This window comes from Miscanthus floridulus, chromosome 6 (assembly GCF_019320115.1).
Source record: "Miscanthus floridulus cultivar M001 chromosome 6, ASM1932011v1, whole genome shotgun sequence".
Classification (NCBI taxonomy): domain Eukaryota; kingdom Viridiplantae; phylum Streptophyta; class Magnoliopsida; order Poales; family Poaceae; genus Miscanthus; species Miscanthus floridulus.
In genome coordinates, this window is record NC_089585.1 from 80,806,845 (window position 1) to 80,830,635 (window position 23,791).

Below are 23,791 nucleotides of genomic sequence, written 5' to 3' on the forward strand. Positions count from 1 at the left end.
GATCAATGTTGACTGGGCTCAAGCGGGCTGGGTTATGGGCCATGTTGGGTTGGCCTAGCCCGGATACGTGTCGCTCGCCCAGGCCTCCCATGTGGCATAGGTGGGTTGCTACTGGGCATGAGTCCACAAGCATGGCTCACGGTGGACTCAGGTGCGTGGGTCCATAGACCGCAGTCTCGGTTCACGGTGGACCACGTCCATTTCTCCCTATCCTGTCTCTAGCTCAAAGTGCACTAGGTGCATGGGGCAACAGCGGCACAGCAACTCCCACTTCTCTCTGTCTCATGGCGATGCTCCTCACCGGCAGTGAGCTCACGCTTTCTCACGCTAGGGTGGCTCATGGGTCTGCTAGGAGGCTCTACGGCTTCGCAGGCTCACGACGAGTTCACCGGTGGGCCAACGGTGGCGCCTTGGTGGCTCTAGCGCTCGACGTAGGTGTCACGGTGGACGGCGGCAGTGCGGATCAACGGCAAGGGTGTCAGGGACGTTGTCACATCCCAAACGGGGCTCCTATGGCTTTCGGGTGCTCTGGCGGACATAGCTAAGGGGCTAGGCATGACCCTACGGGCTTCGACGGGGCTAGGCATGGCAGCGGCGGTGTGCGCGGTGACGGCGCACTACGACAAGGTCTCTACGATTTCAAACGGAGCCAAAGGTGGCTCCTTTACTTTGATTGTGGCCATGGGGAAGGCAAAGGACTCGACGACGGCGACCAAAGTGCACAGCGGAGTCCGTACCATGGCAAGGTGCGTGGCGAAGCTCCAGTGAGTTCACAGTTGCGGTGAACTAGGGCAAGGCGTGGGCTTTCCATCTAGCCAGCTACACGCGCGGGGTGCGCGGGGTCACGGCGAAGCTCGACGGCCAGATCTCGTCATGCGAGGTGGCCAGAGTTGGCCAGATCATCCCCGGCACGGCGATGACATGGACGCGTGATGGTCCGGTGAGGCGGATGCGGCTAGCGGCCCCTAGGGCTTTTCTTCTACTTCCATCTAGCGCAAGACGCGTCCCACGGCGAGGCAAAGCTTGCCGAGGTGCTCGTTCTACCTCTTCCGGCCCAAGGTGGCCAGAATGAAGCTGTGCCCTGGCGAGGTCTGGCCATGGCGAGCATGGTGAGCATGACAAGGCAGCGGTAGCATTCCTAAGCCCCTATGGCTAGGCAAGGCTGAGCCTTGGCTCATGTGTGTGTGTGCATGTGTGTGGTGCACCACAACAGCGAAAAAAGCCGGCCCTTGGCCCTCCCAAGGTGAGAGAACACGGCGGCGCGCCATGGCATGTCCACAACGGCGAGCACGGAAGAGCGGCGTCGAGGGCTCACCGTGGTGGCGGGGTAGGTAGGATGGTGGTGCGGTGGCGAGTCGAGGCCGTGGCGAGAGGTAGCAGTGCAGTGTCGAACCGCTACGGCGAGGAAGACGATCGAGGCGCCGTCTTCTTCTCTGGTGAGCTCGGGCGACTCCGGCGGGCTCGACTCCTTCCCATCCTCCTTCTCCGCCTGGGCACCCACGCAACATTACTGGGCTTTGCCCCTGGGCATATGCATTTTCTTTGTATTATCTAAAAAAGCTTTGGAAATGCAACGACAAGGTCAGGAGTCGCCATAAATCGTTGTGATATTCTCACATTTATAGTATTTAATATTCTCAAATTTCTCAAAGGCTTTATTGACCACCTCCCTTTTGATTTATTAATGAGCTAACAGCAAACTGTATTATTACCCTTGCTCTCAAAGTGCTTACTATTGTACTCCTAGGTACTCCCTCTGTTCTTGAATAAATAGATTGCTAGCAAGTTTAGACCAGACAGTATGACAGAGAAAAAACCATACAATCCTTCATTAACTGAAGTAGTTACACACTAATCGTTGATTGTTTCAATAACACACTAATTATAGCATTTACTATACATATTCAACTACAGAAACTCAACACTAGATTGGGAATACGAGGAGGTGGGAGACTTCGGGAAAATTAAATGGGCTAGTAAACCATTCAACCTCCTAAGATTTGATTTATTTAAAGATAAATTTTTAGGGCGTGTTTGGTTGCCGGCTACAAGTTGCCATGCCATGTGTGGCGTCGCCGAACTTTAAGCTCTTCAGGCTGTGGCTCGCCACCATGCAAACGAAGGCGACGCCAAAGGTTAGGCGGTGTATTTGGCCGCCACAGGTTTGGCGTGCTTTTGTACTAGAGACAGTTGTGGCAGCCACAATTTAATTGGGAACCAAACACCAGCCGCACACCTGGTGGCCGCCGCAGTCCATGGCGTGATGGAGTTGGCACGGAACCAAACGCTAGCCATGGTCCTGTGGCTGTCGGAGCCGTGGCGTGGCGAACAGCGGCCGCCAACCAAACACGCCCTTAAGCTAGAAATCTATTTATCTACAAACGGTGGGAGCATAAGTCGATGACCTAGCTATCCTAGGTCGGAAACACAGCTTTGGGGAAAATATAGAATCCGGAGCTTGTTTTGGGCGTGGGGAACAAGACGCTCGCGCGGCAGTGCATCAGCTCCCAATCCAAGAGCTTAGTCCCAGCCTCCGAGGTGGTACTACAAACAAAAGACAAAAGCAACAATAACTCGGCAAAGCCTCCTCATAATCCAAAATGGCTCCGCCTTAATCGCCGTGCCGCGAAGCAGAAGCAGAACTCCTCGAATTCAGGGGGCTGTTCCCACTCCCACGCTCTCCAATCTCGCAGCCCTCCGCCCCTCCGGAACAAGATCCACGCCAGGCTGAGCCCGCCGCCCGCTGGGGGGGCACTGGGCCAGGCGCGCACCGCGCAGCCCTCACGCCGTCTCGGGCTGACCGGACGCCGACCCGACGGCGACGGCAGTTATGGCTGACCGGGACGTGACGCGCCGCGACGCCCGACCGTGCGACGGGGACGGCACAGCTCAACGGCAGTGGCGTGCGCCCCGGCACTGGTCGTTGGGACCTGCGTGCGTGGGCCCCTTGGTTCGAACAGATGAGAACGCCCACGCGTTGCGGGGGTATTTACGAGAAGGCCACTTTGCCGTTGCGCTCTGCTCCTGCCTGGCGGGCGCGAAGGTGAGGAGCACGGTTATGGGAGAGTTCGGCCGGCTATTATAAGCCCGTTTATAAGTTATGTATAATATTTTTCTTTTATAATAAATTAGTTATATAAATTAATGTAAGCGGTTTTACGAGTAGTTGAACAGAACCTTTAATTAGGGCAGCAGGCAGGGAGAGCCTCATGGACGCACAGTTTACGCACGCTTTGCTATTTGTTTCTGCCCAGTTTCCGTGTACCAGTGCTATATTTTTTATTTTGAATGAATGATTTTTAGTCGCTGGTAGGTGTAGCGCTCCACTCCTGCAGTTTTTAATTGCTCCGAGCCTCCGACTGCACCTACACCGCGGGCATCAGCATGGTACCGTACGAGGCAAAATCGACGCAGAGCTATCGTCACTCCTGACGATACTTACATGGGGCATTAAATGTAGACGAAAAAAAAACTAATTACACATTTTGGTTGAAAATTGTGAGACGAACGTTTTGAGCCTAATTAGTCCATGATTAAACACTAATTACCAAATAAAAACGAAAGTGCTACCGTAGTCAAATTTCTAACTTTTCACCAACTAAACACGGGCAAAGATTTTCAAGCAAATCACACCACTGAGAGGACACTCTCCAAACACCTCCAAACCTCCTCTAATTTGAAGCGCGGATTTTGAAGCAAATGGAACCACAGCGAGGGTACGTCCGTAATGGAACCACAGCGAGGGAGGACTCTGCAACACGACGGGGTACGTCCGTAATGGAACCACAGCGAGGGAGGACTCTGCAACACGACGGGGTACGTCCGTACGGGGTCCAAAAAGCTGGAACAATATTTTTCTCTCCCACCAAATCAGCCAGCAGTAAATAATCCACGATGGTTTACGACGAATCGAACAGGCTCAGATCGGGCGAAGGCGTGCCTCCATTTTGGATCCATGTCCGTCACGAGCGGGGCAGCGCGGACGGCATGCACGCCGGCAGGGGAGGCGGGCAGGCGCGCCCACGGCCACGGCGCCCAGCCCAACCGCGGAGCCGCCCGAGCAGCAGGCCTGGGACTGAGCGAGCAGCAGCAGCAGCAGCAGCAGCAGCAGGACGGGGCGTGCCCACGCTACTGTGGCTGCGCCCGCCCATGCACCCTGTGCGGTCTCTCTCAATCCCAGCCAAAAAGGAGGGCGGACCGGACAGCAGCCGCAGGCCGGCAGTTGTAAAAGGCGCTGACTGTGACTGACTGCCAAGCAAAAGTCAGGCCGGCACGTACTCTTTCGGACAGGTTTTGGTTCATCTTCTTGTCCCTTGCTCTTCCTCTTCCTGGATCGCTTTTCGTTCCCAACTTCCCATGCACTCTCGTCTCGTCTCGTAGGAGTACATGCTCAATAGCGCTCTCTTCAATCTTCTTCCAGCCAAGGAGCCAGCCACGTGTACTCGGGAGCAGCACGGATTTTAGCCAGTGGCCGGAGCGCGTAGTTACTGGTACTCCGTGCATTGTTTTTTTTACCGTCCTCAACGTGTACTGTGTACTACTTAATTTGCTTGTATTCTCCGTAAATGAACGCTATATATATCTCCACCAAAATGAAGTCCGTACTCCGACTCTCCGATGACAAGCTTCTGCTTGTATTGAAATCGGGTAATTGATCGCTGTAGTACGTTTTACTACCTACCACGCATCGTATTTCTATTTCTACTAACACTAAAATTGTTACAATTTACGTGCATGTCATATCATTACTCTTCAAGTCTTCTTTCTTTCTTTCTTTTTTCCATAACGACTTCTAGTCTTCTTTCTACCATGAACATATCTGCACCGCTTTGGCATCAGCAACGAGTGGTAGTAGTATATACCTCAAAGATGGATGACGCTAGTATATTCTATTCAAGAGAGTACTATACTCAAAGATGGATGATACTATATTATACTTCCTCCGTTTATAAAAATATGTGACCTCCCTTTTCAAGTAGTTAAATAATTTGAAATTTAATTAAATTATATAAAAAATATTAACATTTATGATATAGAATAAGTATCATTAGATTAATTATTAAATATATTGTTGTAGTAGATTTTATTGAAAACACAAATGTTAATACTAGTTATTATAACTTTAGTCAAACTTAAACTAATCATAAATCGATAAATTCTATAGTTGTATTCTTTTGCGGACAGAGATATCTCCTCTATAGAGTAGTATTTACTTGCATCTATTGTAATTATTTATATATCCCGTAGCAGGGCAATGGGACGCACAATAAACCGACCATGCACACGGTTCACAAAATTGACGGTTTTGCACGAACAAAAGTACAAAACGATGGCCGGTCCCGGCCGGTGTACAGCATTTAGAGGTTTGTTGGTGACATACAACTTGCCGAGGCGGGGGCATCATGGCTTAGGTACATTCACGACAACGGGAGCTCATCATGTATATATGTTGTCGTTGTACAAGGTACAGGGAGGTAGGTGTGGTTAGGATGAGTAGTAGATATATAATTATACAGGTTGGTGGCACGTACCGTACCAGGGCCCTATCCATCCCCTACGTTACCATAGGATCTGTTTGCTTGGCTGAAAAAACAAACCAAAACATTGTTTCGATTGATTTATTCTGAGAGAAAAACACTGTTTTCACTAAAAAAAATAAGCTGAAAAAGACGAATTATAACGAACAGAGCCTAATCTCATTGGTATATCATGAGTCTTTTAGCTTATTACACGGTCGGTTAATAAGTGCGCAATCCTTGTGTTTTCTCGTCCTTTCTCATTGTGTAGCACTACGTACGAGAGAAGACATGTGGTGTTGTACTGTATGCACGTATGGTCACTCTCATGCAGTAGGTACGAGCTAGTGCAATGTGATATCTGACGTACATTTTATGTAAGAAATGAAATATATATAGATATATAATATATATATATATAACTACTACTCTATAGTGGCTACAATAACTATGTCTATAGCACCTGAGTTACGATAATTACTATGTTAATTTATGAGATTATAGTACCCTTATAAGATACTATATGTTATGTAATATTTCTGTGTGTTATAGTAACCCAACTATCGTAAATATGTATTGACATTATGGTAAATTAGTATATAAAATTATAGTAAATGGAGGTGGCTACAGAATAACTTATTCTGTAGCCGGCTACTGAATAGCCTCTCCCTATATATATATATATATATATATATATATATATATATATTATATATATATATAGATGTACGACCAATACTAGCTGCTTCGGGGTGTGTGTGCAGAATTCATCAGTGTGAAGGATGACATGGATTGCTTGAGGTCACCTTCATACATAACAACATCGATCTCAAGCCAGAAAATTATTTTAATTTTTATTCTAATCCATTCTAACCGATCTGAATTTGGCGGATTGTAGCGTAGACAAAGGAACTCTATTTTGTTGGGTTTGAACTACCTTCAAGGACACAGCAGTTGCAATACTCAACCATCACGAACAATGCTAAGGGAGTAGTGTCCCATTGGCTTGCCTTATAAGCTGTATTTTTTTTCAACTAATAAATAATATTTTTCTCTCACAACAAATCAACCAATATTATTTTTCAGCTACGACTTATGACATAGGAACGTACTGTACCATCATCTTCCTTTCAGGAGTCGGGTCAGGTGGCCACACACAAAACAAAGTACCACGTGACCGCAAAAACGGATAAGACGCCGCACACACGGACACCTCCACTGCATCGAGCGAAAAAAGTCCTGTAAAAAGTTCAGACAATTTTTTTTTTTTGGCAATCAGCACTGGAGGCCTGTTTTAGTTCCATTCCAAAACGTCCAAATTTTTCAAGATTTTCCGTCATATCGAATCTTTAGACGCATGCATGAAGTATTAAATATAAATAAAAAATAAAACTAATTACACAGTTTAGATAAATCCACGAGATGAATCTTTTAAGCCTAATTAAACTATGATTAAACATTAATGCCAAATAACAATAAAAACGCTACCGTGCCCATTTTATTAAAAATTTTGGAACTAAACTGGGCCCAGTGGGTGAACCCAGAAGCAGTGGCAGGTGGCAACAGAGACCAGATCAACCCTGGGATCCAGCGGTTGGCAGCGGCTGCACCAAACAGAAGCAGCACGCACTGGAGCCTAAGCTCTTGGTGGACCACGTCCACGAGGACCATGTCACTGTCCACTGCACACACACAACACTGACACACAGACACAGCGCGCCCTCCGCGCGCGGGGGACCGCACACCCGCCACGAGTCCTCTCTGATCCTGCCAGGTGGTCCCCAGCTAGGACAGCCTGCTCGGCCCGGCCCACGAGGGCACCCTGGGCAGCATTTACTCTAGGGCGCTCCCCGGCCGTCCGATAGAAACCGACGGGAGTTGCTTCTCTGGGCCCAGCTACCGTTTTTAAATGCGTTTCCCCATCCAGAGAGTGGCATAGCTAGTAATATTGGAAAGACGCAAGGGCGAAGAGGGTAATTCCGCGTCGACGGCGATCGGGCTGTGCTGTGGAAGGTCGTGGTCTCGTGGAAGAGGAAGAGGTAGTGTAGTAGTAGCTGAGAGGCTAGCGCGCGGAGCAATGGAGGTTTTAATTGCTTCGGCGCGCTTGTCTCTTTAATGGCCACTTCTTCCAACGCCTCCGTCCCGGCTTCCACGCGTTCGCACTGAGGGCTAGGGTTTGCCCGCGTCGCTCGTCAAGGAGGAGAGGGTACGCTGCCGGCGGCGGCGGTTGGAGGCCGGAGCCCGTTCGTCGCTATCGCGTCCCCCGGTGCGTCTTTTCTTCCCCTTCGGGGCCTCTGGTTTCCGGTTCCGCCTTCGTTTGAGGGGGGTTGCGAGTTCGTCCGCTCGGATGTGGAGCTGCAGAAACTGGACGGTTTTGTCTCCCCCTGTTTTTGGAGTTGGTATACCATGCATTCATTCGTTTAATTAAGGAAGGAAATGCGAGTCTAATCCCTCCTCGCCGACCGTTACCAGCGTTGGATTTTTTGGGGCAGGGGATTTCCTTGTCGGGAGAAATTTCGATTCCGGCTTTGATTCCCTCCAACATGGGGAGGCCAATTCTGAGGCGCCGAAGCGCGGCGAGATCTGCGAGGACTCGAATAGTCTGTGAACTAATGGCGATTCCTGCGGCTGTGCCTGGAATCGTGTGGGCGCCTGGGCGGGCGGAGGACGAGGGCTGCACTGTGCAATCTGACCAGCAGCAAGAAGCCGAGGGGGGCGGGGTCACCTTTCCTTCCCGGCTACAGTGGCGGCGCGGACACTCACAGCAGCACAGCACAGGCGCGGCGCAGTAGCACAGCGGTGGTGCCCCGCTCCCATCTGCGGCCACCCATAAAGGCCGCGATCTTTCTCTCAATCCTCGTGACCCAGCCCAACACTTGAACTGGGGGAAAAGGCCGCCTCCTTTTTTAACGCAATCATCTCTACCGGGCGTGTTGCTCGCCTTTTTTGGTTCCGCCCCGCCGGCTGCAAGCAGGTCCGGCGTCCAACTCTGGTGGCAACTGCCAGCGGCGCGGTACTCGCTCGCTCGCTCGTCTACCCCTCCACGTTTGCCATTAAAGCCCCCGGCGCGGTTGTTGTGTTGTTTGTACTAGGCGGGAATCACTTCCAGTCTTTAGTTGCTTTGGCTGCTGCTTCTTTCTTGGGTCTGGGTTGTTGAGTTATTTGCTTCGGCAGTTGGGCCTTCTGGCTTAGAGTTCTGGATTTGTAGGCATTGCTGGTTGCCTAGAGGAAGGAGATGATGGTGGGCTCTTCCCACCAGCAGCTGCTGCAAAGGAAGGGCAAGTCCGTGGCTGGCAAGGGCGCGGCCGCCGCGACCGTGGCGGCAGAGAAGGTGGTGGTCGCGGTTGAGGGCAGCCACCAGGGAAATCTCCAAGAACGCCATCGTCTGGGCGCTCACGCATGTCGTCCAGCCTGGCGGAAGTATCATACTCCTCGTCGTCATCCCGGCACAGAACTCTGGTATTGCTTCCTTTCCTTGCATTCCTATAGCCTTTATGCAATAAGCTGTTTTCTGATGCTCTTTGTTTCTGGTTTTCGCTTTCCTGTTGCTACATCAATCAGGATATCAATGAGTGCTCTCGTGCACGTTTGCTTGTACTACTAATCATATGCACTTTAGTTACAACGATCACCTAATTCCATGGTCTTCCTTCCCTGGAGTTGTCAATGTTTCCCCGGTTTTTGCTGTAGTTGCCTGAAAATATCTGCACACTTCTCCATTTCAGGCAGAGAAAGTTCTGGGGCTTTCCGCTGTTTTGCCGGAGACTGTGCAAGTGGCCATAAGTCTATGTTGGATCAGAAATGTGATTTATCAGAGTTGTGTTCTCAAATGTTGAAGAAAACTCGATGAGTATGATATAGACAAGGTTTGGAGCTGGGGCTAATGCTCGTTTACATGTTAATAAAATTGTCATATACTTGTGTGCTTAATTTATTGCTGTTTCTGTAGATAAATGTGAAGTATAAGCTTGTTTCCGGCGCTCCTTCTGGTGTTGTTGCTGCCGAGTGTAAGCAAGCACAGGCAAGCTGGGTTGTGCTAGACAAGTAATGATCAACTCCTAAAACAGTAGTTTCTTGAATACAGCCCTACATTCTTTCATTGTTATTTTGGCTTAATAAATTGTATGTTCCTGTTGCTCAGGGATTTTGAAGCATGAGGAGAAGCGTTGTGTGGGAGGAGCTTCAGTTGCAACATTGTTGTTATGAAGCGTTCTCAGCCTAAAGTCCTTCGACTTAATCTTGTGGGATCTCCTGATAAAGAGTCTAAAGCAACATGTGCAGTTTCCACCTGTGTTGGATGGTTCTACTGGTAAAACTGCAGCTGATGTTAAGGAGGCACGGAGTTCAATCCGAGGACCTGCTGTAACCCCAAATAGCAGCCCAGACCTGGAGACGCCTTTCGGAAGTACTGAAGCTGGAACTTCCTCTGCCTCGAGTTCGGACCCTGCGACGTCTCCATTTTCTGCTTCTGAAACAAATGGTTCTCTGAAGAAAGAGGTGCAAGCAACAAAGGATAAAATTCAGCATTCAGATGTCAATATTTCTGATTTCAGACAGTGTGAAACATTGAGCCCTCCAGCAAATTTCTCACTTCAGCCATGGATGTCTGATATTCTACAGGGAGCATCCTCAAGATCACTTGGTAAAGTTCCACGAAAACGCGTACTGCAACTGCAGATGTTTTGCTGGAAAAGATTTCCAAGCTGGATCTCCTGAATGAAATTAGTGCTATGAGAAGCAGGTCAGACTTAAACTTCCGAGGAGATGTTAGGGATGCTGTCTCGTTGGCAAGGAATGCACCTCCTGGACCACCTCCCGCTTTGTTCAATATGTCAGCACAAGGCACCTGTTTTCGGAAAGCCTCCTCGGTGGTTTAGTTATGCTGAACTGGAACTTGCAACTGGTGGTTTCTCCCAAGCAAATTTCTTAGCTGAAGGTGGATTTGGGTCTGTTCATCGAGGGTGTCCTTCCTGATGGGCAGGCTATTGCTGTTAAGCAACACAAGCTTGCTAGTTCCCAGGGTGATGTTGAGTTCTGCTCAGAGGTGGAAGTTCTTAGTTGTGCACAACACCGAAATGTTGTAATGCTGATTGGTTTTTGTGTTGAGGACAGAAGGCGTTTATTGGTTTACGAGTACATCTGCAACAGATCTTTGGATTCACATCTCTATGGTAAGATCGTTTTCTCGGTAACATTTATGTACATAAAACCATTAGTTTGGTTATCGTACTTGCTGTCTCCAAGTTCATGATGCACCTAACAACTTTTGTGTTCCTATTTCTCCTCCCCTCTCTGTTTCACTTTTTTTTTTTGTGCCAAGAGTCCTGCAAACCTAGTGATGTTGACATATATCTGACCTGTTAAACCATTCTTGAAATATCATTCAGGTCGTAATAGAGAAACACTGGAGTGGACTGCACGGCAAAAGATTGCAATTGGTGCTGCTCGTGGGCTGCGGTACCTCCACGAGGAATGCAGGGTTGGCTGCATAATCCATCGTGACATGAGACCAAACAACATCCTTGTCACACATGATTTCGAACCACTGGTATAGTCCTATCTTGTGTCTTTGGCATTAGGCACCTATCCATATAGGTTAAAGTTTCTGCAACTCATGCAATCATCAGGCAATTATTCTTCGTATTGACTGGTGATAGACTATTGTTGCCATTAAACTTTTCTGATGATGTTGGGAGTCTTGCTTAGGGAGGTCAATCTATTCTATTCTTTGCTATTACAATTATCTGCATGATAGGATGGCCTTATCCAAATGCAGATTTTGTATGGAGTGATGCATCTATTGTCTGCTGAACTCTGCCAACCATACAATATTTTTTGTGTTTCCTGTTGAACTCTTAATTTCATGTTATGATTGTAAGCTCCATAATGATTGCCCGACAGGTTGGAGATTTTGGCCTGGCGCGATGGCAACCTGATGGAGACATGGGTGTTGAAACAAGAGTTATTGGCACATTTGGGTGGGTTTTATGACTCAAGTCTATGAATATTTTTGTCATAGGCAATTTCAGCTTTTGAGTGCAGCTAACAAGAGAACGTTATTACTGTCTTGCAGTTATATGGCACCTGAATATGCACAGAGTGGGCAAATAACAGAAAAGGCTGATGTATACTCTTTTGGGGTTGTGTTAGTGGAACTTGTCACTGGGCGGAAGGCTGTTGACATTAACCGACCAAAGGGTCAGCAGCTTCTAACTGAATGGGTGAGTTGCATATTCGATCCTCATTTCTCCCTAGGCAAGCCTATTTTTTGGATTGCTAAGAGCCTACACATTTTGCTTCACAGTAAAGATTCATAGGGTTTGTGGAACTCCACTCTGGTAGCAGATAAATTTTCTGTTAACTTGCAAGATTTGGATTGTACAGGCACGCCCATTCTTGGAGGAGTATGCAATTGACGAGCTCATAGACCCACGACTCGGAGAGCGCTACTCTGAAAACGAGGTGTACTGCATGCTGCACGCGGCAAACCTGTGCATAAGACGTGACCCACATTCAAGGCCTCGCATGTCCCATGTTAGTGATAAAACTAATTTTTTTACATCTCCATTTACAGTGATAAAAGCTAGATTGCATGTATGCTTACCCTTGTGTCTTGTGAATAAAGGTTATTCGCATTCTTGAGGGTGACATGGTCGTGGAATCTGGTTCTGTTACTGGCAGTAGTAGTGATTCTGGGAGCAGAAGCTGGAGAATGCTGAACGAACAACATTACCAGGAGCACAGTAGTAGCCCGGCTCAACAAGAATCGCAAAGGGCAGGAGAGGGGAAACGCTCCTACAGTGCTTTGAGGGCCTCTTGGGACCGAGACAAGCAGAGTATCTCCAACAGATATTAGTGCTGTGTCCCTCATAATGCGGTGAAGCTGAGATTGCCCAGTCCTGTATTATTCCCTCGCCCTACCTCCTGGTCTCAGTTTTTTTTTTTTGGGTTCACTTCCTAGCAATTTGTAGGCTGAAAGCTTTTGCTGATACTTTGTCATGGTGTATAGTAGAAATGGTAATAGGTTTACAAGTATATTGAGCTGCAAGTGAGCTCATATTTTGTGTTTGATTTTAGGAAAATGCGATCACAAGTGGCCATAGTTATGCTTGGAATCTCAGTAACCTGATCGTACACAGGCAATGGTCTTTCATCTTTGTTATGGTCACATGAGACTCGAGGCCTGATTACTTTGGGATTTGGATCTCGATGTGATTGTTATACTGTCGCGCGCGCGCACATTCTCGAAAAGTAGCGCAGTTGCACACACAGACGTCCTGACATACAGAACTGGTGGTATCTCAACGCTGTTCCTGCCAGTTATGCTGTTTGCATTCGTTGCGATACAGGTAACGTAGCAGGTATAATGCCACATGAGTGGTTGCCATCCACGACGGGCCCGAGTTAGGCCCTGTTCGCTGGAACTTATCGTCGTACCGTTTCGGTGAAATACCAATATTTTTTTTTCATAACAAATCAACCGAACAAAACCTTAATCCCGTAAACTAAAAATTATATCTGTATAACCCAGTGCCATCATGGGATTTACCATAAAATTCCATAGTGTGCACCCGGAACAGTGCACTGCAAAGCAGGCCATGGCGCCCTACCCGTACCCTATACAGTGCCGCACTGTAACGGCTGCAGGCCTGCAGCGCGTCTGACGACAGGCGGCAGGCAGAAGGCCTCCCTGCACCTGCTGCAAACGGCGAAAAGATGCTGGCCCGAGAGAGAGCCCGATGCACGGGACGGCTGCTGCTCTGTCTGTTCTGTTTCTGCTGGAGCGCTTGCCCTGCCGCGATCCCGCGCGCGACACGTCCAGGCCGGCGTCGCGTCGCGTGGAGCCGTGGACACATCTATCACGTCCCGGCATCAACTGCATGTCAGCGGCTGCCAGCAGCCAGAGCCCAGAGGCCAGAGCAGCGCTCATCATTGCCTGCGTTCCTGTGCGCCGCGCCAGACGCGACGACGGCCGGGGGGCCACCGTGCGTACGCCGGCTTGTAGCAACTCGTGTAGTGCTCCAGCTAGAGCTAGCTACGGTGTGGCTGGCTGTGGCTGCGACTGCGAGCAAGATGCCACTGTCACTGTGCTGTGGCGTGGTGGTCCGTGCACGGTGGCGCAGCGCAGGCAAGCAGGAGCAATCATCGTTCTCGTTCGTTCATCGTTCATGGAGGAACAGGGGGTGCCTGGGCCGGCTGTTGACCCGGTGGTCGCAGAGCCAGAGCCACAACTGGCCGTCTGGCCGGACCGCGGTCCACACGTCCTCGGTCCTCGCCCGTGGGGATGCGCTACTGCTGCGCTAAGATGATCTGCTACAAGATAGGATAGGATTAGGGTCTCTTCTATTGGATGCCATGCCACCGCCGATCATAGTACCAACGATTTTGTACCGAGTATTAGGCGCGCGCCAATTCAAATAAAAAAAGCTTATCCTGATGAGAAAAGTGGACATTTTCTTGTTGTATTTCAATAAATAATTCCGACCATCCAAAGGCTCACTCGGGCCTCAGACGTAGAATAGGAGCCGATTTTTTCAAAACGAGCTTTTTAAGATTTGGAGACCTCTAACTCTATTAAATTGCACGTATCTACCCATTTAACATAAAAGCTTAAACTCACGAGGAAGATGGACAATTTATTTGAACATTTTGGCAATGTAAATACTTGGCCAAGCTAATAAGAAAACTTTGGTGACAAAAGAAAAAAAAAGTTGTTTGACTGTTTCAGCAACGCAGCGCCGAAGCCAGGGCTGGCTTCCTCTTCTTCTTCCTCTAGCCCCTCCTTGCCTTCTTCTTCCTCCTCATGGCGGTAGCCCGGGCTAAGCCCGGGCTCCATGTAAATCATGGCCGTAGGGGGGGCTGGAGCACGAGTAGCCCCCCCGCTGGCTTCGTCGCTGCAGCAACGGATGGTCACTCAACACAGCATGGAGAACTGCTCTAGTACTCCTCTTTCTAAAAAATCGCACGAATCTCAAAGCATCCCATGAAATTAATTAAAATATATAATTTCCTTTTATACTATCCATCTATATACCGCATGGATCTGGCCCTTCCAAGCCCAGACCATGCCCAGCCCATCAAATTAATTAAATATAATTTCCTTTTATATTATCCATCTATTACCAGGTGATGCGACGGAGCCACGGAGGCCATGGATTTAGAGGGTGCTACCTCGGCGGCGGTGTCAGGTTCTCCACTATGCAGCCATCGTGGTGTCCCTCCTTGCCTACCTCCTCCACACCACACGGCAGTACCGCAGTAGACAGCCGCAGACACCCATCTTCTCACACGAAACCGAAGATGGAGATCAGATCGACTTGGGCTGGACATACCGTGCGTGGAGGTTCGCCGCCGTGAAGAGACCTCGTCACTAAGTACGAAGGAATCTCGAGGAGAGAAACAAATGGGCTGGATATGCGCTACATACACGGTCTGGGCTTGGAAGGGCCGGATCCTTACGGGACCCAGATGAATTGTAATTAGAAAATAATTATTTAATTAATTGGATAGAGTGCTTTAAGATGCGTGCAATTTTTTAGAGTATTGGAGCAGTTCCCCACAGTATGAGTCTTTTTTGTGTTGGATATTTGATTTCTCTGATGTGATAACCTGATTGCATGTATTATTTGGATATTGCTCTTTGAGACTATCTTCAACTTTTGGGATCCAGCACAATGATTGGCTACCTAGAGCGAACCGAAAAACCAAGTTCAAAATATTTTGTGGAGTTAGTGATCTACCTTTGTTGTTGGTTGATACGGCTCAGTCGTATTTGGTAAACAAACTATTCAGTCTTGTATGCATGTGTTATTAACAGACATACATTGGACGGGATTTTAGTTGCTTTGCAAAAGGAGGGGATCAAGATCTTGAGTGTTGGGAATACCTAGCACCCAAGAAAACAACTATGGAGATCTTCACAAGGCATGAAAGGGGGTTTAGCAACCAAATTTGCTGAAGGAGAGATGGTATTTTATTATGCACTTTTGTTTTGTAAGAATTATTGGTTTGGTTTCGCTGCGGGTGCAATTATGTAATAATGTTATTATGGTCATAATCATCTTTGGTTTAGTAATGAACATAGAATATCCCAATCTTTGGTGTTTATTATTTTCTTTTTGTTTACTCTAGCCAAGAATCAAACATGCGTGCAACAAAACTAGGAGGATGTAAAACAAAATTAGTTATAACATATCTCCAAAGAAACTTTGTGCAAGGACATTCAAAGAACCAATGCTAGATTATCTCATCAACAGGACAACAAAAACAACATTGTTTGCTACCTTGCCATCTTATTTATTTATTAAGTTACCATTGGTGAGGATGACACCATTGCGTAGAAATCGAAGTTTAGAGGAATTTCGAGTCTCCATACAATCCAATCATGTATATAGGCATCACTATCAGTTAAGTAATCATGCCAAGCCACTAACTTATGCCCTGTTCGCTTGGCTGATAAGCCATGACTGAAAGTATTGTTGCTGATTTATTGTGAGAGAAAAATATTATTCATTGACTGAAAAAGTACGGCTTATAAGCAAAACGAACAGGGCGTTATTTCCCACCAGTGCTCTTCGGAAAGATATCTTGAAAGGACTTGTGCTCATCACATTGACCTATCAATCTTGAAAATAATACAATTCTAACTTTATCTTTAAATGAATCATTTTAAATTTGAGTAAATTTATACAAAATGATACAATATTTATGATGCAAAATAAATACCATTGCATCCTTTATGGAATATATTTTCATAATATATCTATTTGGAGTAACGAATGTTAACACTAAATTTTTATAAACTAAGTCAAAATATATTTGCATAAAACTTATGATAGTCTGACTTATGCTACACCTAGAATTTCTTTATTTGTTAGGACAGAAGTAGTAGTTAAAAAGAAAGAAAGATAGAAAGAAAAAAAAGGGTCCTAGGTCGGACTATCGCGTTGGGAAATATAACCAAATCGTTTCACTCCACTACATCTTAAGTTGCAAACTGGAAAGAGATGCACGGTTGTCTTTTTTTTTTAATAAAGATCACCTGACAAGAACGAGCTAGACTCATGCTGAGCAAAATCTTTTAACCGACAATGGTATCACATGACATGCAGGCATCCTATTGAAAATTAAAAGGAAAACAGAAGCTTAACTGTGTGACAAACACCTGGCTCTGATATAGAGCGGCAGTACAGTACTAATGCGTCGGATAGGTGCAAGGACACGAGTTGTTTTAACTTTTAAACAATGAGTTCATAGCAGCTTGGGAGCCTTCACTTCCCACCGAGTGAGGGAAACTGTGCTTGATCTTGAATCGCCGGTGCTGGCGCAGCAGCGAACTCCCGAGGGCTATACCCACCACGGAAACCCCCGCGGTCACCACGGCCTCTGCCACGACCACGACCCCGGCCACCAGGGCTGTAGTACCTTTCACCCTCAGCTGGCTTCAGGAATTCATTGATACTGACAGACTGCATGAGAAGAAAAGAAAACGAACGTAAATGAATTAGAACTGGGGCCAAAGGAAGAGTTTCATGAGACTTAGTTTAGGGGGGAAAAAAGCTTTGAATGTTATACAGACCTTCTTGGCACGTTCATCCTTTTCTGAGTTTTCTTTCTTCTTATCCTTGTCAGAACCCTGCCGCCATATAGTCAAATGAGCAACACTCTGTCAAAAGAGGAGGAGCAATCCGTAGATTATGTGCAAAGAGCAGTGTGATAGATTGTTTCTACCAGCTTGATGAAAATTTCATCGTCACCCTTTTTCACTGAAAGCTGTTGCATGGACTGCAACTCCTTGTCCACCTCAACCTTTCTCTCTTCAGACTTCAGTCCAAGTAAAGCTTTCCTTTTCTCCAATACTTTCTCATATTCTTCCAATGTCATCTCCTGTAAAAGTAGGTTCAAATATGATTTAATTCAATGAAGCACAACCATGAGTTCATATTATTAAAGAAATTTGTTGTTTACATACTATCATAAGGACAATAGGACACTGCACCATCTAGACTCGAGCATGCTAGAACAATAAACTATAATAATTTGAACGCCAGGGGGGGGGGGGGGGGGGGGGGGGGGGGGGGGGTCAGAATTAGGAGCGTGCACAAAAGGTAATGCCAAAGGAAGTGTCACAAACACAATACATACTAAAAGAACCCACAGAAAAAAAAGAGGAAGAATTGCCATGATATAAATATTATTAAGCATATCACCGAACTCAATTAGTTAACATAAACCACACGACAAAGGCTCTCTAAAAAAGGCTAACGGAGATATGTTGTATGTGCATGCGGCATGCCGGCGGTTGATCAAGTGTGTTCACATTTTTAATAGAGGGCTATAAATGTACAGCAGTTTCCTGAATTCATCATGCACGGAAAGGTAATGCATGAAAACCTTGACGCTGCCACCTGAGCTATCTATAGGCTGGGTGAAATTGAGAACTTGCAGAGCCAACAATTTTGTTGGATGTGCAAGACTCACTGGATCAATCAGCCCATGATCAGCATGGAAAAACAAGAGCATGGCAAACAATTTCTGAATATAATGTCAACACTATGATGCAGCTGTGCAAAGACAGCACATTTTCCCATCATCAGTACTCAAAAATTAAAACACAGAAAACAGCTTGCTATTGACTGCAGCTAAGCAGAATCACTCAGTTCATGTAGTCACACAGTTATATAATTACAACCACATACTTCAGGTGGTGCACAGCACATGGATGGCATATTCCCAGCTCAGAAGAGACCAGATTGATTATAATGGTAAAGACTCTATACACTTCATTGACTAGTACTTCAGTACTTGTTATGTTAGTGGTTAATTTAAGCATATAAATGAAAAATCTGTAGATTGTATTTTCACATTTTTCACCAGTAAGTGTGCATGAGAAGAAAAAAAAACCACATGAATTGGGAGCCAAATAGTAGTGCAGTATGAATTATATAACTGATTAGGAAAAGTCTCTATTGTTGCTTCCCATTAAAAAGATTTAAGTATTATAGCTATGCAGCATGGATACGGATACGTGTATCGGACGGATACGGATACGCCATTTTTTTTGAAAAATCCCGATACGTGGATATGTTTTATTATTTTTTTACAAAAAATAAATAATAAGATACTTTAAAATTACTGGCAGCTGATCAGAGACTACTACAATTATTTCACAACTTCTAATAGCTACTTAATATAGTAGTATAATAATAACAAACGTAGATCTCTGATGTCCACCACTTATCCCCACCGACACATTAAAAAAATCAGAGTCATCTCTCCACCGCTCATTCCCCCAGTCATTGTCGTTCCCATCCTTCCAGTTTCCACACGGGAAGAGAAAAAAAAACAAACAAACTGGAGGCCACCATTGAGGAAGAACTAGTGACTAGATCAGGAGGGGAAGAAAGAAATTGAAAGGGGAAATCACCAGAGGTTGCTGCTGAATCACCACGGGGAATTGCAGGAGGTCGCCACGGCCTCCGGGGTGGGTGGGCAGCAAGGTGGGAGGAGTCGTCTGGGCTGTGTCGTCGGCGCTTGCAAGTGCAGGCACGCACTGGCGCATGGGGTGGTGGTGCTCATGCCGCTGTGCGCCCGGACGTGAGGCGTCCGTGCGGGATTGGGGGGTGTGGGCAGCATCGGCGCCTCGGCGGCGCTCGGGCGTACGGGCGCGCAACGACGCGTCTAGGCCGGCGGCTGGTTGTGATGTGCGTCCAGGCGGAGGCGGAGGCTCATTGCCGGTGGCCAGCAGCCGGCAAGCGGTGATGCGGCGTCACCAAGCAGGGAACGGGGATGCAGCACGAGGCACGGGCATGTGACTGCGGGCGTTGGTGACAGAGGATAAGGCACCGTCCTTGTTGGGCTGGGCGTATCGGCAAGGCAGATACGTATCAGCTCACATATCCAATATTCACGAAAATAGGAAAAAATCGGATACTCCGAGGATACGTATCGGCGGCGTATCGGATGCGTATCCGTGTTGGATACGTATCCGATACGCGATACGAGGTCCCAGCGAAATATCCGTGTAACGTAGTATTATAGTGTGAATGGAAATAACTCAAACATTTCAATCCATGATCTTCTAGAATTTATGCAACAGTATTTATGAATCACTCATCTTAAGCTGCTCCACAGATCAGGGTGTAGGTACAAACATATTGAATAATTAGCACCGAGAAAATTTATGTTAGTTAAGAATTGGAAGAACAGCTTTGGCTGGCATCCAAGAAAAAATGTCAGACGCAACAAAATGACTACAACTACAACAAGCATTGCATGATATCTTTAGGAAATCGAAGACATGAAGTCATATCTAAGTTGCAGCTTCAGCACTTACCATTTGAAAATATCAACAATTGTATACTCCTAGAAACTCAAGGGTCAATTGATGCACTATGCAAACATGAAAAGTCTATATAACCTTTCACGCATCACTTCTAGTTACTATCATGTGGACCTAGAGAACACATGTCATTTTCCATGTGGTACCTTAATAATCTGTAGCCTTCTATCCTGAAAAGCTTCAGGGAGCTCAGCTAGCTGTCTGATATATTCCAATGTTTAAATAGGAAGCCACAACAGCATCTAGTGTAGATATTTTAAATCTAAAATATTGCTCCCTAGATTGCAGAAACAACTTAACTTGTCTGCCGGTATACAAGAATGACAAGATTTGGCACAAGGAATCAACAGATGCTTAAGCTTTACAATTTTTAAACAAAAACTGAAAACATGACAGTAGCAGAGAAGAAACAAGACATAAAACTTTTAGTTATACCATCCATTACATGCAAGATGGGTGTCCTGAAACTATTTTCAGACATTTCTACCACTGAAATTATGTTTTAAGCACGTGCGATTAAAGCTTGAGCTAGAAAACAAAATAAACTTCAAGCTTAAAGAAATTTGTTTCTTCACATCATAACAAATCAATATCATTTATGGAGGGAGAAATGATATTTCTTCAAGCCCACAACAGTACAGTATACATGCAAATTGATTTCATGAGATAAAGAACACAACTTGTACCTTATCTTCAGGCTCCTCTGCTTCAGTTGGTTCGCCCTCCTTGCCCTTCTCAGCCTCAGACTGTGGAACCTCCTCTGGCTTGTTTTCATCCTCAGCCACAGCAGGAGTCCCCTCAGTTTCTACTGTCTCTCTGATGATTTGGAGCACACAAGGAGTTACACATTGAGTTAATCCACCATATTAAATATACCTTCAGAATAGCAAATACAAAATTTTAAAAGAAAACTAACTGTGCAAGGGCCTCATCAGTCACAGTTCCCCAGTTGCCACGGCCAGCTCCCTCACGCTTCATTTCATATCCTCTACCTGTGCCACTGTGGCGCTCATAGGCCCGGCGAGGGGGCCGAGCAGACTCATCACCAGCCTCGCCATCAGTATAGCCACCGCGGCGGCCACCCCCACGGTAAGGTTGACGTGGTCCACGGCCTCTTTCCATAGCCTTTCCATCACCTTCCTCTCTCCGCGGGAAGCCACTATCTCCAAAACCACCGCCGCCATAACCTCCCTCAACGCCATTGGCATTGCCCTCACCAAATTCACGCCTTGGGCCCGTCCTGCCTCCACGGAAGCCACCTCTACCACGTCCTGCCCCATCACGAGCTGGAGCACCATAGTTCCTGGACTCCTTAACTGCAAAGCAATGCACATCAAATCCCATGTCAACCTGTTTCTGTACAAGTTTCTAACAACTAGACCAAACGAGGGGGAAAAAACAAATTTTAGAATGTCGTAGGATTGAATAGACAGGTGTAAATGACGATAAATTCCACACTAAAGGAACCACAGACACCCGGCAAGCGAAATGCTCCGCTCTTCACTGTACCAAATCGACACTTACGTACAGCAATCCCAAACCACCTTGGAACATTTCAGCCCCAAATCCCCTGATTCTCGCATCAGATTCAGAACACGAAACCCGAGACCCCGACTTCCGATCCGATTCGAAAGGAACCGTGTGTGAACTCACCAGCCTGCGCGGGCGGTGGCGGCTTGGTGGGCAGCTTGGCCGGGGCGGCGGGCGCCGGCTTGGGCGACGCGGCCGCCTTCTTCTCGGCGGCCGCGATGAGGTGGGAGGGGTCGTCGTTGTCGACGTCGACGAGGAGATCGAACTGGTTCTTCGTGCCCATGGCGCCCCCCTCTCCTGGCCTCAAAACTCCACTTGCAAATCACAGGAAACACCGATCCGACCCTTCAATCAGCAACCTAGAACAACCACGCCGGCGAAGAGACCGCCATGGATGGGCGAATCGTAATCGACACGAGAGGTAGTCTAGTCTAGGGTTTAGACTTTGAGACGGAGGTGGAAGGAAGACGAGGCTGAGTGGTAGTGCGGAAGTCAGTCAGAGAGAGAGAGAAAGAGGTCGTAAAACCCTAGCCGCCACTTGGGCTTGCCACTCCCCAGCTATCACTCTCCCACCGAGAGGAATGCGCAGGCTTCGAGTGATCACGTGCTCGCCACTGAAGACTGAAGAGTGAGCGGTTGTTTTGTCATGTGGCCGGCCCTGACTCGCATCGGGGCTTGAGGTGTCGGGCCTTCTTATCGAATGGGCCTTTAGTGTTGGTAATCACTGGACCTCTGTAGTTTATGGTAATCTCGAGCCAGGCCAAAACAATCATACCCACAGCTATCCCATGGGCTGCGTCGGGCCAGCTTTTTGGGCCTGCTATTTGCTAGTATGAAATAATTTAATAAAGGAAAAAGTCCACATTACCTCCTCAACTTTTACGAAAGTTTGTTTTTCCTCCATGAACGGTAAAACCTGAACTTTTAAAACTGTTCGTTTTTACCTCACTGGCCGGTTATAAGCGGCTTTCAAAGGTGGTTTTGTATTTATTTATTTATTTTGGCCGAATCTTTAAAAAATCATAGTAAATCACAGAAAAATCGTAAAATAGAAAATCTAATTTTGTTGGACTCCACATGAGTAGATCTACACATTAAACTTATAATATGATACACTTTAGTATAATTTTTTGTTGTAGCTTTAGATCTATGCCTTTCTATAATTAATTCATAGTTGTAGTTTCTATGGTCCAATTGTGGTGAAATTTTTATAGTAGGCTAATTATTGTATGCTTCAACTGTAGTAAAAATTTCATACTCATTGGATCATATATAACTTAGTTATAGATTTATTTAGGTGTATGCTTGTTAAAAAGTATTTATAAATCTATAACTAAGTTATAAATGATCCAATGAGTATGAAATTTTTACTATAGTTTAAGCATACAATAATTAGCCCACCATAAAAATTTCACCACAATTGAACCATAGAAACTGCAGCTATGAATTAATTATAGAAAAGCATAAATATAAAGGTACAATAAAAAAATTATACTAAAGCAGACTATATTATATATTTACTGTGTAGATCTACTCATGTGGAGTCTAAAAATTTGGATTTTCTATTTTATGATTTTTCTATGATTTACTATAATTTTTTAAAGATTCAACCAAAATAAATAAATAAAAAGACAAAACTGTCTTTGAAAACCGTTTATAACCAGCTAGAGAGGTAAAACTAGCGGTTTTAAAAGTTTAGGGAGGTGGTTTACCCGATTTTAGAGTTCAGAGAGAAAAAATAGACTTTCGTAAAAGTTGAGAAAGATAATGTGAACTTTTTCCTTTAATAAATACATCAGGACGGGTTCAGGCTGAGAAATGTTTCCCTAGGTTTGTGTTTCACTATCTAGGTCCTATCCACTAAGTGTCGCGAGATGGGCTGAGCCAAAAATGCTCATGTCTAGCAGGTATATCATAACATCCTAATACGAGGAAATAGTGCAGCATTCATAATGCATGTTGGACAAATTATATAAATATTCATTTGAATAGCTGAATTAACATCTATAAAAATATGGTCAAGGAAGTGAGCCTAGCTTAACTGGTTGGGTGAGAGTTGTGATCATGCACCCAACCATCCAGATTCAAGTCCTCTCTTGGACTAAATTTGGATGCTCGTTTCTCTTCTTTAATAATTTAACGAAAAATCACATAGTTCCTCCTAGGTTGGATCTCTTTTTTTAGCCAATTCCTTGTGTGCCATTATAATTTTTGTTTGTCTCTATGTGCCATTAAAAATTTTGATTTCCCTTTATCGCCATCACTCTAAATGCCAACGCAGTGTATATCCAAGCGCACGTGTGCACTCCACCCCATTGGCATATGCGCAAAAAAATCTTACACAACCAATATAAATTTGGGTTGGGTTCATACAATCACCTCTCTTTTTTAATCGCATTGGAAT

The 23,791-nt window shown here is 46.1% G+C and overlaps 1 protein-coding gene and 1 pseudogene across 1 annotated transcript; one reads left to right on the top strand and one right to left on the bottom strand.

Moving 5' to 3' along the window:
* The first annotated feature begins 7,581 nt into the window (after positions 1-7,581).
* On the top strand, positions 7,582-12,698 carry LOC136458461 (inactive protein kinase SELMODRAFT_444075-like; annotated as a pseudogene).
* Positions 12,699-16,572: 3,874 nt separating this feature from the next.
* LOC136458462 (RGG repeats nuclear RNA binding protein A-like) lies at positions 16,573-21,943 on the bottom strand. Its single transcript, XM_066458394.1, has 6 exons — positions 21,511-21,943; positions 20,774-21,173; positions 20,544-20,673; positions 17,247-17,402; positions 17,095-17,151; positions 16,573-16,984 (listed from the first exon to the last, which is right to left on the bottom strand). Exons 1-6 carry the CDS (start codon positions 21,668-21,670, stop codon positions 16,787-16,789), a joined length of 1,101 nt encoding a protein of 366 aa, XP_066314491.1. The 5' UTR covers positions 21,671-21,943; the 3' UTR covers positions 16,573-16,786.
* Positions 21,944-23,791: the final 1,848 nt, after the last annotated feature.

Excerpts from the sequence above, each read along its gene's own strand:
- LOC136458462 (XM_066458394.1), bottom strand. The coding sequence starts at position 21,670 with ATGGGCACGAAGAACCAGTTCGATCTCCTCGTCGACGTCGACAACGAC. Across the intron at positions 20,674-20,773 it reads ACTGATGAGGCCCTTGCACA|AGAGACAGTAGAAACTGAGG; the intron begins GTTAGTTTTCTT and ends CCAAATCATCAG. Across the intron at positions 17,403-20,543 it reads CAGAGGAGCCTGAAGATAAG|GAGATGACATTGGAAGAATA; the intron begins GTACAAGTTGTG and ends CTACTTTTACAG.